At 35.0% G+C, this 13321-nt stretch overlaps 1 protein-coding gene across 1 annotated transcript in view; it reads left to right on the top strand.

Annotated features, from left to right (window-relative positions):
* The first annotated feature begins 10914 nt into the window (after positions 1-10914).
* Positions 10915-13321, top strand: part of LOC109105387 (glutamate receptor ionotropic, NMDA 2C-like) — a 47279-nt gene continuing 44872 nt past the window's right edge. The window contains exon 1 of the mRNA XM_042720812.1: positions 10915-11368. Within this exon, the coding sequence (XP_042576746.1) occupies positions 10943-11368 (426 nt within the window). The 5' untranslated portion in view covers positions 10915-10942. The remainder of the gene's footprint in view (positions 11369-13321) is intronic.

The raw sequence follows: 13321 nt of genomic DNA on the forward strand, positions 1-13321 counted from the left end.
ACTAAATGGTCCTGCGGTGTGACAAATGAATGTTTACAAGATCAAATATTCCATGCAGTCTCTCAATTAACATAAGGTCATAAAATGCACGCATAATAATTAGATAACGTTGTTCGGATAGAGAATAGCTTGTTACACCGCAGGACACTTCTGTGAATATCATGTCACAGTACCCATGTATGCATGACCTGATGATTTATTATTTATTAGAAGATGTCATGAGTGTAATGGAGGAAATGGATCGCCTTGTATTTGTTAGACATAAATGCCAAACTAAATGCTTAAAGTCACTCAATGAATTTCAGTTAGTCATATTGTAGCGATCCGAGATCTGAGCTAGTAACTCCTTAAACTGAAGCATGTCTGGTTTATGATCCATCAAAATGTGGGGCTTGTTGAGTGCTACTGCTAGATTAAAACATTTAGTTGCATTACATTTGGGATCTGCCCATACAGATCAAGGTCCACCCTCTATTTAAAATATCTCATCAGATCTCTATAAAATGAGAAAGACTGAAAGGCTTTCATTGTTACGCATTGGAATGCAGTAAGATTTGGACGGCTCTAGAAGGCTGTATAATGTTAGAGCAGTCACCTTGTGAGGCGTTTGACTACCTGCAGCAGCTCTCAGAATCAGTCAGTGTCATGTTAAGCCAGCATGACTGCTGCATGATTGTGCTTTAATGAGTTATAATGGCTCTTTAATGGCTCGTTAAGCCACAGTCATGCAGCAGCCTTAATGAGCTGCTTATGAGCACGTTCACATGCTAAAATACACTGTCAAACACAATACCACAGAGAGAATCAGCACAACTCTCCAGGCCAGACAGGTTACCTTGCTTCCTGTTTCATGGTTTGTAATTTACCTTGGCTTAGTAATTCACATCACAATTTAGGTTTAGCACCACAAAGGCTTAATATCCGAGTGTTTTCAGTAGCCTTAACCTAGTGTTAAGCATAGTGTGATAAGCTTATAAGACGATGTAGGGCAACTAGAGAAACCCGTGATATTGAAAGCACGGGTTGTGTGATGTGTTTTTGTGGTTAAAGGTTTGTGGATTAAATTTAGTAGGTCATGATTTGGCAGGTTAGCAAAGGTTTGTGGGTTGAATTTAGGGGTCTTGATTTGGTTAGCATGGGCAGATACCCACTGCCAGCAGATGCTGTATCTACACTCTTCTGCATGCAGAAAGCAGTCTATTGACATCCAGAAGTAGATGGACATGAATAAATATATAAATCATAAGTATTTCATTATGTTATAGTAGATGTATGTAAGATGTTTTGGCAGTGACAGTCTTGCAGTGTTTGACAAAAACAGAATTGTCAAAACTTCGCAAGTTTATTAAAAAAAAAAAAAAAAAACGGAAATGAGTATATTGCATAGGTATTCAATCCCTTAACTCAGTACTTAGCTGAAGCAGCTTAACAGCATCAAGTCTTTTTGGTATGATGCGACAAGCTTTGCACATCTGCATTCGTCTGACACACATTTTCAGGTTTCTCCAGAAATATTTGATTGGGTCCAATCCCAGGCTGTGGCTGGGCCACTCAAGGACATTCACAGAGTTGTCTATGAGCCACTCATGCTGTGTGCTTAGGGTCATTGTCCTGTTGGAAGGTGAACCTTCTGTCCAGTCAGAGGTTCTGCATGCTCTGGACTTGGTTTTTATTAAAGAGGAAGTCATATGGGTTCTTGAAAAATATCTCTTTTGCAGTTTATAATGTAGCTATCCTTAAATGAAAACAATACGCAAAGTTTTTAATCAAAAAAGTGCATGATAAATAAAGATATTATCTCTCAAAAAAGAGTCTGTTCTGAATCACCTTAACGAGTAATTTCGAATCTTTTGCCTGTTACGAGTATACGTCACTGGGTAACACATTTGCATAATCCATGCCTGCCCATGAAATATGAACAGAGTCTGACCTGCCCACAAACACTTTTGTGTTTACATCATGTTTAAGAAGATGCTGTGTTCAAGGATACCACAGAAATACAATTCGAGCCTTTTGTTGTGTGCATTTCATTTTACCAAGGACCGCTTCTCTAATTTTGGCTTTTATCTTCGTTGGCTTCTAATCTTCTTAATTTTGGACTAACAAGCTCTCTGAACCACAACCTGTACGACTGATACATTGTGTACATTTTCAATTGAGTGCTCAAAAAAAGTTTTTGTGCTAATATGTAATGTATACCTAGTGCAGCTTTAGGTTTCCAGGTAAAGCACAATATTATTGTCTTACTGAAGTAGTTCTGATGACTTCGTTTAGTAATTAAAGAATGTAGTTAGCACACAATTTGTTGTGTTTAGTTAGTTTAGTATTTTATTGTTTTAGTGTAGTAGTTCTGAAAGTCCTGTTCTGTTAGGCTGGTTCTGTTCTGTTTGCAAAAGTTAAAAGTAAGGCGTTCTGATTAAAAGTTAAGTCTTCAAACATTACAATAGACATATTTTGGTTTACAAACTGTATTGTTTCATCAGTTAGTCACATTAACACTCGGCTAATGTATCCACCAAGTGTTAACAGTTTAGCAGCTAAACTTTAGCTGTGGGCACGATTCGCTTGCAGAAGTGTTTTTGTATTTTATGTCATTATTATAAGAACGGATTGGAGCACTATATTATTGTTTTATGTAAAGGTACTGGCTAACTTGCTTAAGGACTTCTCTCTGTGCCAATCACAACAGGCTTAGCCAGCTGACCAATCAGAGCAGAGTAGTCTTACAGAAGGGAGGGGTTTGCTCTGAACTTGCTTGGAACGAATCGTTTCGAAATCATTGCCAAATGACTCTAATATTAAATGTATATTCTGAGAAAGTTACAATGTTTTCTCCAACACAATATTAGGACACTTTAAAATGCCATATGACCTGCCCTTTAAGGCTCACTATTTAATAAATATATCTCAATATTTTGGTGCATTGAGCTTTTCTTGTACTCTGACGAGTCCCTCAGTCCCTGCCGCTGAAGCCCCACAGCATGAGGCTGCTACCAGCACACTTTACTTTTGGGAGGTTACTCTGCAGGTGATGAGCAGAACTGGTTTCCTTCAAACATGATGCTTAGAATTGAGGTTCATCAGACCAGATAATCTCGTTTCCCAAAGTCTGAGGGTCCTTCAGGTGCTTTTTTGCAAATTCCAAGCGTGTTTTCCTGTGTCTTTACTGAAGAGAGGATTGAGTTTGGCCACACTGGCATAAAGCCCAGATCAGTGGAGTGTTGCAGTGGTGTTTGTCCTTCTTTAGGTTTCTCCTGTCTCCACATATGATCATGGAGCTCAACTAGAGTGACCATCAGGTTCTTGGTCACCAGTCTAGACAAGCCCCTTCTCCATCAATTGCTCAGTTTGGCCAGGAGGCCAGCTCTAGGAAGAGTCGTGGTTGTTTCAAACTTCTTCCATTAAGGGTAATAAATGCTACATGCTTCTGTGACCCTTCAGTGGTGCAGAAGTTTTTATCTGAACTCTTTTGTGTATGTTCAAAACTTCTTCCATTAAGGGTAATAACTGCAGGCAGTTTTTTTTTTTATTGCTATGATATGCATTTTCAGCTGTTAGACTTTTTTCTGAGAGGTGTGTGCCTTTTCAAATCATACTCATTTAATTGAATTTGCTGAAAGTGTAGGAACATCTACAAGAGATATGAATGCTCCTGAGCTAAATTTCAACTGTCCCAGATAAGGGTATTGATACGTATGCAATGGAATCATTTAAGTTCTTTATTTTTAAGAAATTTGCAAAGATGTTTTTTTTTTTGCTTTGTCAGTATGGTGTATGGAGTGCAGACTGATGTGGAAAAAAGTCATTTAAAGCAGTAAAGCAGCAACATAAAAAAATTAATGGGTATGAATACTTTCGCAAGGCACTATATGCACATTAGGGTGTTTTTATGTCACAGCTGATGTTATTAAGTTCATATTTATTGCATTATTTGAGAGTCATGCGTGTTATCCTGATATTTGTGGTGATAGAGTACAGTACAGTCAGCTGCCTGTAATCTGGAAGCACAGTGTGGAGCGTGAGAATCATGATGAACGGCTGCTGGCGGAACAGAGAAAAAGTATATCTGCGCATTAATGTGACAGCTTGTTACAGATGTTTATCACGAGGCCATAATGACAGGCATCATTTAATCAAGACAAGACGAGTAAATATGAACCTGGAGCTTGTCAGGGCCGCTGACAGACAGCTGGATGTTGAGTTAAGATAGCTCAGAGGTGAAATCTGATGGCAGGCTGAATGAATGCTGCAGTTTAAACATTCGTCAGCGCCACAGTCACGAAGATTCAGATTAAAATGGAGCGCTGACCTTGATCTGATGTGACAATAATGGCGCCTGTTTATTGACTCAACTGTTTGTCCAAAAATGAGATCAGTGAAGGTGCGTCTAATTTGAAATGATCCTTTCACATCTCCTACACGTCCATGGGCATTTAATGGGATCAGTTTGCTAAGCAAGCTGCATTGTTTAACCTTATTTTAACCTGACACTATATATATATTATATATATATACCCTGACACTATATATATATATATATATATACCCTGACACTATATATATATATATATACAGTATAATATATATACCCTGACACTATATATATAATATATATATACCCTGACACTATATATATAATATATATATACCCTGACACTATATATATAATATATATATACCCTGACACTATATATATAATATATATATATATACCCTGAACTATATATATAATATATATAAACCCTGACTATATATATATATATATATATATACAGTATAATATATATATATTATATTAATATATATATACCCTGACACTATTATATAATATATATATAACCCTGACACTATATATATATAATATATATACCCTGACACTATATATATATAATATATATATATACCCTGACACATATATATATATATATATATATATATATATATATATATATATATATATATATATATATATATATATATATATATATATTCCCTAACTTAAATCATTATAAATGAGTTTAAATATGGTAAAATACCATATAATAATAACATTATTATCTTAATTTAAATTATTTTAAATAAGCTTAAACATGGTAAAGCACCATATTATATTATTATTATTATTACTACTACTACTCCTACTACTACAACTACTACTACATGGTTATTTTTATTTATTTATAAATAATGTATAAATCGTTTAAGCAATAAACAATTTTTTGCATCATAGTAATGTCAATGAGGAAGTCAAGTGTTTTTTTTTTTTTGTCTTTAAAATAATGTCACTTATATTGACCTTATTCAAAGCATTTTAAATAAGCATACAATTATATTGTTATTATTAATCTTTTTTAATATAAACTTTTTCCCTTATCAAAGCATTTTAACGATTAAGCACTTTTTTAAATTATTTTATGGTTATTTGACATGAAAATAATTGTCACTTTATATATTATATTATGCTTTTTTTATTAAAATGATCTGTAATATAGTGATTACATGTAAAGCTACACGGTATGTTAAAGAGTCTTTTGGCTCTTGCATGCAATTTTGCCGGTATGCTGTAATTCTTGTGCAATATTCAGTTTTATTTCATCTGATAGTTCAAGCACAAGGAGGAAAAGGTTTTTTCATAGCTTATTAAGTTGGCCTAGTATTTCCCTTTTTTCTCTTGATATTACAATCAACTCCTGGATATGTGCTATTTTAAGTAGGGGGGTTATGTGAAGGATTGCATCTTTAAATGTCACTGTACCATTATGAGGAATTTGCCAGAGTCGGAGTGTGATTGAACTGGAGTTGGAATGTAATTTCCTTTGCCATATCAAAGGCTCAAAATGCTGCGAATGAATGGGAAAATGAATTCAGGGATGGATGGAAATACTTTCCAAAGAACTATACTTTTTAAAAATTTCTAGTCCTAATAAGTGAGGACTTTAATGGGAATTTTTAATGGGATTATTTTTAAATGATTAACCTGTAGCGACAGTGACCTTGAGGTTATGTGTTACAACAATTTCTAAAAGCTTCAGAAACCAGACTTCAGCTCAGAAACGGGTTGAGCTTACAGGGATATTTTGGTACTCTTGTTAAAACTGATGTATGGTATCAATAACAATCATTAGGACCTTTGTGGCTGTAGCTTTTCTTCTCATTTTCCTCCACTAGAGGGTGTTGAACACTTCTTTGGGGTTTGAAGCACTGTATTAAGTTCCTGCTGCTAGAGATTTGATCAGGCCTGCAGAATGCACACTTAATCTCCATATATTATTTGCTCAAGACATTGTACAAACGAAAGACGTGTCCAAAAAAAGAGTGCTGGCGCATAAGGAGCGGAATATGGGAGGGAGCCGGTGGGGCGCTTCATGCCAGGATGGATCTGCAAGCGTTACTTTGATCTAATCTGGTCTATGTTCTCAGAGGCAGCACTGACTTACATGAGCCAAATCAGAGAGGTCACTAATCTGAGCAGACACACAAACTTTCTACTGATACAGCTCGGGACAGGCAAGGACAGTGACACATATTAAACCCACGCAGAGAGTGAGAGAATAAAATAGTGTGTGAGAGAGACGAGGGGAATGAAGTATAATTGATAGACTTGTAGATCGGTGGACTGGATTACAACTCTTAAAGGTGAAGTGTTTTATTCCTCTACCTCTGGGAATTGGAAAACATACACAGCATCAGTGTTTACATTTCCAAGGAAAAACAACCTACAGATTGCTGGTTTATAGCTGTCTCTGGATATTAAGCTTAGATAGAGAGAAAGTGTTATTATGTTGTGGCAGGCATTGCATTTTAGCACCAAACAGCAGATTATAGGGATGCAGATGGCTCTCAAACATTTTGAGATTTGCCCTTTTACCAAATATTTTACCTCAAAATTAAAAGAAAACTATATATTTGCTGTCAACAAGAAGGAGAAGAATATTTATAGTATTTCTAAGATTTAATTTAGTAATTGTTTTCTCAAAAAAAAAAAAATCAAAAAATAAATAAATGTATTTATTTATTTATTTACTTACTGTATAAATCATTTAAATAATATGTGATTTTCAAAAAAATTATAACACCATATTGTTATAAAGCACCATATTGTTATTTATTATTTTAATCATTTTTAAATTTATTAGGTTATAACACTTATAAAGCATAACATTGTTATATTTGCATGAAAATAATATTTATTATATAAATCCTTTTTGCAATAATCAAAGCATTTTTATAAACCTTTTTAAACTTAGCATTATAGGTAAAAGTTATATTGCATTTTTATATAAACCTTTTTGCAATAATCAAAGCATTATATTCATTCATTTATAAATACTGTATGCATAATATATGTGTTGTTTTTTACATTTCAGTAATGGCATTGAGGAAGTGGAGTGGTTTTTTGACATGAAATTAATATCACATGCATTATATTATATTATATTATATTATATTATATTATATTATATTATATTATATTATATTATATTATATTATTATTATATTATATTATATTATATTATATTATATTATATGATTATACATATTTAAATAAACTGTTTTTATTGGTTGTTGTGAAATGTGACATTCTTAAAAGGTTTCATGAGATTCAACCCAGATTCGTGAAGGAGGCCCATTAATTTCTCATAAACATTAGTCACGAGTTAAAGAACGTTTGATTCTACAACCCTATTAACTCATGTACATCACAATTCACTGTACGTATGCAGTTATGAATAATGCACCACACCGTCTGCATTCACATCAGTTACAGTAGCAATTTATATCAATAAATTACTGAACATTTCTCACAGCTGTTACAGAGAACAAGTAAATGTAATCAATCAACCGAACAGACAAGCTTGTGCATTGAAATTAGTGTGTAGCCAGTGTATGTCAGAGCTATCGGGAAAAATGAGATCGTGCCTGTTTACTTTTTGTTCCACTTGATGGATATTTGTGTAAGTGTAACAAGGCCATGCGTGTGTCTCTTTCCTCCGAGTAAGCATGCATGTGCAATCTGCCAACTGCTGTGTTGAAATCTGTCAGTGTCACTGTATAAAATGTTCCTCGTTGCTTTAGCTCGTGTTTACCAGTAATGTGCTTTAATCAAATTCACCACATTTTAATTCGTTTCATTTGTCTGTCTGACATATACCTGAATTAAATGGCCATATCGACAAAAGTAATGTGGTTGATTAGGTCACTGATGAGGCTTTTGGTCATTCTGTTACATTTTGCACTTTGCCGTGTATCGATAATTCCTCGTCTAACTTGATTTATATCCCTCACATTTGGTACAGAAAATGGCTTTTAAGGGATAGTTTACCCAAAAACAGAAAGTTCTGTCAACATTCACAGAAGAATGAAAGTCATAAAGGTTTGGAGCGACTTGAGAGTGTGTAAATGACAACTGAATATAAATTTTTGGGTGAACTATCACTTTAAGGTTTACACATAGCAAGAGTGCAATTTCAAGGTCATAACATCTGTGATTTGATTGACAGTTAAAATTGTCCAGCTGTTCAGTTTTAGATTTACCTCTGTTATGTCTGATGAATTATTCCTAAATATCGGTTTAAAATATCGTTCAAAAGTTTAGGGTCAGTAAGATTTTTTATGAATTAAAAATGTTCTGCTTTTATTCAGCAAGGAAGCATTAACTTAATAAAGACATTTAAAATGTTGCAGATATTAATAACAGATTTCTGTTTCAAACAAATGCTGTTCTTTTACACTTTTATCAAAGAATAAAAATTTTAAAAATCATGGTTTCCACAAAAATATGAAACTGTTTTCAACATTGATAATAATAATAAATGTTTCTTAAACAGCAAATGGGGATATTAGAATTGAATATGAAGGTTAGTGTGTTAGTGAAGTTTGTAGTAATGTTTTTTGAGGTTGAGATTTGTTGTAAAGAGAATAAATTACATTTTTAAATATATTAATAAGAAAACAGCTATTTTAAGTTCTAATGATATTTCACAATGTTACCGTTTTTATCAAATAAATGCAGCAATCTTTTGAATGTTAGTGTGTACAGTATATATGAAACATGTCATACAGGGTCGGTGCAGGAATAAAGTTATCTCTGCCACACGAGACCGTCAGATGAGGTGATACCATCAGGCCATGAAGCATGACATACTAGGGGGGATTACAGAGGATTACATGGTGTCTGGCTCATGAGACACGGTAAATTTTGTCAGCATGTTAAAAGTGGCATCTCCGCAGCACTCGCCTCCAGGCGGCCGGACAGCTAAAGCCATTCAAAGACCTGAATCCCTTTAAAAACAGTGCTGAGTCTGACGGATAACCCCACGCGTCCATACAGATGTTGTTTAAGGATCGCTGCTTTGATATCACTGGACTCAGAGCGTGAAGGAAGATTGGGCGAGTTATAAATGGAAGATAATAAATGAAATCTGAAATTAACCTCAGTTTTATGTTTGAGGTTCTTATATCCACACTGGCTGCTTAAAACAAGCTTTAAAATCCAGTAACGCAACTTTAAGGCCAGCGTTTATAGCATCTATTGCCTATTGACTTTTAATTTCAGGACGCACTGCAAAAATATATAATGTATTGAATTTTAATTTGGTTAGTGGTTGTATGTTAGTAGATTTTCAACATTTGTTGAAAAAAGGAGATTTTTTTTTTTCCTACAGTGGCCACCATCTGTTGGATGTGATTTGAGAGTGGTGGCTCTTAGGACAGCAGCTGGACAACCCATTGACTCCCTGACTCAAAACGTGCATGCAACTCTAATGGCCTTTAACATTTAATACAAGAATAGTCCTAAATGGTTTGCTGTGTTAATGCTGACTGACAACGGAACGAGTCTGACGTGTGGATTATGAAGTATTATGCCAATGTTGTTACATGGATGAAACTGATCCTTCTACAACACCACACCTTTTTCTCTGTGTGTGCAAAACAGCTAAATTCCATGTGTGCAAATTACACAGTGTAAAAATATAAAAATGAATAACATCCATTGGAAATGTTTTACATCATGGAATGTGTTAAAATGTAGAATGAAGTGTGGAGAATGCAGTCAGTCCCTGAGGTTTTCACATTTTAATAAATGATTTACAAAGACAAATATTTTTGTCTTTGGAATAATGTGTTCCAATGAATCATTCACATTTTATTTAAATGAAATTATATGTTTAAATATCTAATAAAATGTTAATGTAATGTCCTTAGGCAATTGCAGTAACAGCTGATTTTTAATTCATTTAATTCAGCAATAATTTAATGTCATAGTTTACAGAGGTAAATTTATGTACTGATTAACTTGTTTTCTGCCATCGACTGTGGATCAATTCTGTGTTATGAACGTTACCAGAAAAAAATAATTTTAAAACTGAATCTCTCAGTTGTAATTTTAACGAGACATAAAGAAACAAACCATTTGTGGAAACCGAAATAGTAGTTAAAAATGTTTTTGAAACTCATAGTATGTTTACCTGCACAAATTTAGTTTATATGGCCAATTCATAAGACATAAATAAACATGAATGTTTGTTGTCATAGAAGTAAATCATACTATATGTAAACAGATACTGTATCTTAATATAAAAGCTCTCTTAATGTAAACCTATGCATCACTGCGCATGTGCACAAAATATTTACATCCAAAATATAGTCGTATTCAAGTGTTTACATGCTTAGATTTGTCCTATTGATCAGATCAAACTCAAATGGATCAATTAAGGTGTTTACATGAAGATTTTAAAACCTGATTGATCCAAAATCTGATTGCTAAAGGATTATTTGGGTGCATGTAAGCATAGTTAATGTTTACTACTTTATTGTTTTGACTTCTTTCTGAAGTGCTTTAAGCCTTAATTATGTGGTTCAGCCACCCTTAAACTCCACCATCCCCTGTGATTGACACTTGTTTGTGTTTTCTCTTTCATCCAGGCAGTAGGCGACTGAGATGGGCGTTCATCTAGGCTGTCTCAGCGACACACTGTGGCTGCCGTTGCTGCTGCTGCTGTCTGTCCTCTGCGCCCCCCGCTGCCAGTGCCGCCCGTTCGGGATGGTTGAGCCCACCGTGAACGTGGCGGTGGTGTTCAGCGGCTCCGCCTACCAGATGGAGATCAAGGGGCGACTGAGCCGGGAGAACTTCCTGGACCTGCCTCTGGAGGTGAACCCCATCACTGTGCTGGTGAACAACACCAACCCGCGCTCTCTACTGACGCGCATCTGCGACACGCTGGCTGCTAACAGGGTGCACGGGGTGGTCTTTGAAGATAACATTGGGTCCGAGGCCGTGGCGCAGATCCTAGACTTCATCTCAACACAGACGGCCGTGCCCATAGTGGGCATCAGCGGGGGATCTGCCGTTGTCCTGCCTCACAAGGTCAGAGTCCAGCACCGTGCCAGTTCCTAAAGTCGCTTGACCTGGATAGTTAAACTCTGATTTCTGAGTGTTCATGCTGAGATAAGATTCCCTCAGTGTTCTTTCACGGTTCGCATCAAAGATTCGTAAGGGATAATGTTTGCTGAGCAGCACAAATAAACCCTGACAAGGTCATCCAGACCCTGATGTGAAATGCAGAGTTCCTGAATAACCCTGAAGGGGGTTATTTTTGGCTGACTGTACATTATCTGACTAATTACATGGTTACCTACAAAGTGAATAAATAAATGGCCATAAAATATTGATTTGAGATGAAATAATATTAATTGAGAAGAAATAGAGTACAGAGTACTACAAGAAACATGAATCTAGCAAAGCTATGTATAGGGACAACAGTCTTATATACAGTTTAATGGTAATCATACAACAACATTTGACCTTAGAATGTAGAGAATGAACAATCAGAAACAAGTATTCATAATAGTATTTATTATGTCTTACAAAAGGACTTTTGAGTTATTTGACATTTCATTCTTTCACGTTTTGTTACTTTTGGCATTCCTACAGCTCAAAACAGAAGAGCATAGCGCTAGCAACAATGTCATGGGTTCGATTCCCATGGAATGCGTGAACTTCTAAAATGCATAAACACAATGCAAGTCACTAAAATGTTTGTGAAATGCAAACTTTCATCTAGTTCTGTTTGCGAAACTGTGCTCCATTTGTCCTATCAACATAGGCAGCATTCCTATAGTTTGAACAGAACAGAATGGCGCTGAAAACGCTAAGGTTATGAGTTCAATTCCCAATAAATGCTTGCATGATTATAATGTAAGTTGCTAAAAAACAGTTTAGAAACTGCATAAATGTATTTTTCTGAAACTGTTGTATTTCTGTGTCATCAAAATTAGTATCTTTCTTGTAGCTCAAACAGAAGAGCATGGTTCTAACAACGGCAAGGTCATGGGTTCAATTCCCATGGAAAGCATGCACTTTTAAAATGAACACCTTAGTAATTAAGTTACTAAGTAACTAAACTTTACCTTTAAGTTACTAAAAACCATTTGTAAAATGCACAAATGCACTTTTGGGTCTGAAACTGCTGTATGTTTGTGTCATCAATGGGTAGTATTCCTGTTGGTCAAACAGAAGTGCATGGTGCTCATAACGCCAAGGTCATGGGTTTGATTGTGTAAAAGTTATGTAATGAGTACTACTGTGATAAAAGTGGTTTTTTATCATGTTATTGAAACATTCTTGCACACCTCATAAAAACACTTTCATTCCAGCCAAACAAACCAATCTCTTGATGTCAAACAGATTTGGGTCCACAGCAAAAGCTCTAGTGTGAAAGCAGTATTAATTGGAGAAGCTGGTTGATTTAATTGTCCATTATGAATTTTCCTATTCCATAAAAAGCTATTTAAGTGGGGCTTTGTTAATACAATACTTGTATGACTGAGCAAATCTGAGTCCCTGATGAAAAGTAATAAAAAAGTCAAATAAGGCACAAGCAGCAGGCTCTCATTGAGTCCAGTGTTCATTTCCAGAAACCCTTGTATTTCAGCAAAGCACTGGGGAAATAGTGGCTAATTAGAGAATCATCATTCATCATATTATCATTATTTACAAGCTCTATTGATTTTCCCAGCCTGAATATAGTTGGCCATTGGGTTGGTTTTCCAAAGTTTTGTTGTGCAGTAAACATCATTAATGTTAATTTGCTTTATCTTTTATACAAGATGCTTAGAAGTGGATAAATATGAAATTGATAATACCACAATGATAGACAATTGTTTTGCAGTTTTTTTAGACTAGACAGATTGGAAATGTCGATTTTTAGTCAGCCTTTGCAATTTTGACATGTTCAATAAGAATCATGGTTTGTAAGCACACCATAATAGAAAATTGCTGTGCACATGTACTAAGTAAACTTTTGTACACACAAATTTA

This window comes from Cyprinus carpio, chromosome B3 (genome assembly GCF_018340385.1).
Source record: "Cyprinus carpio isolate SPL01 chromosome B3, ASM1834038v1, whole genome shotgun sequence".
Classification (NCBI taxonomy): domain Eukaryota; kingdom Metazoa; phylum Chordata; class Actinopteri; order Cypriniformes; family Cyprinidae; genus Cyprinus; species Cyprinus carpio.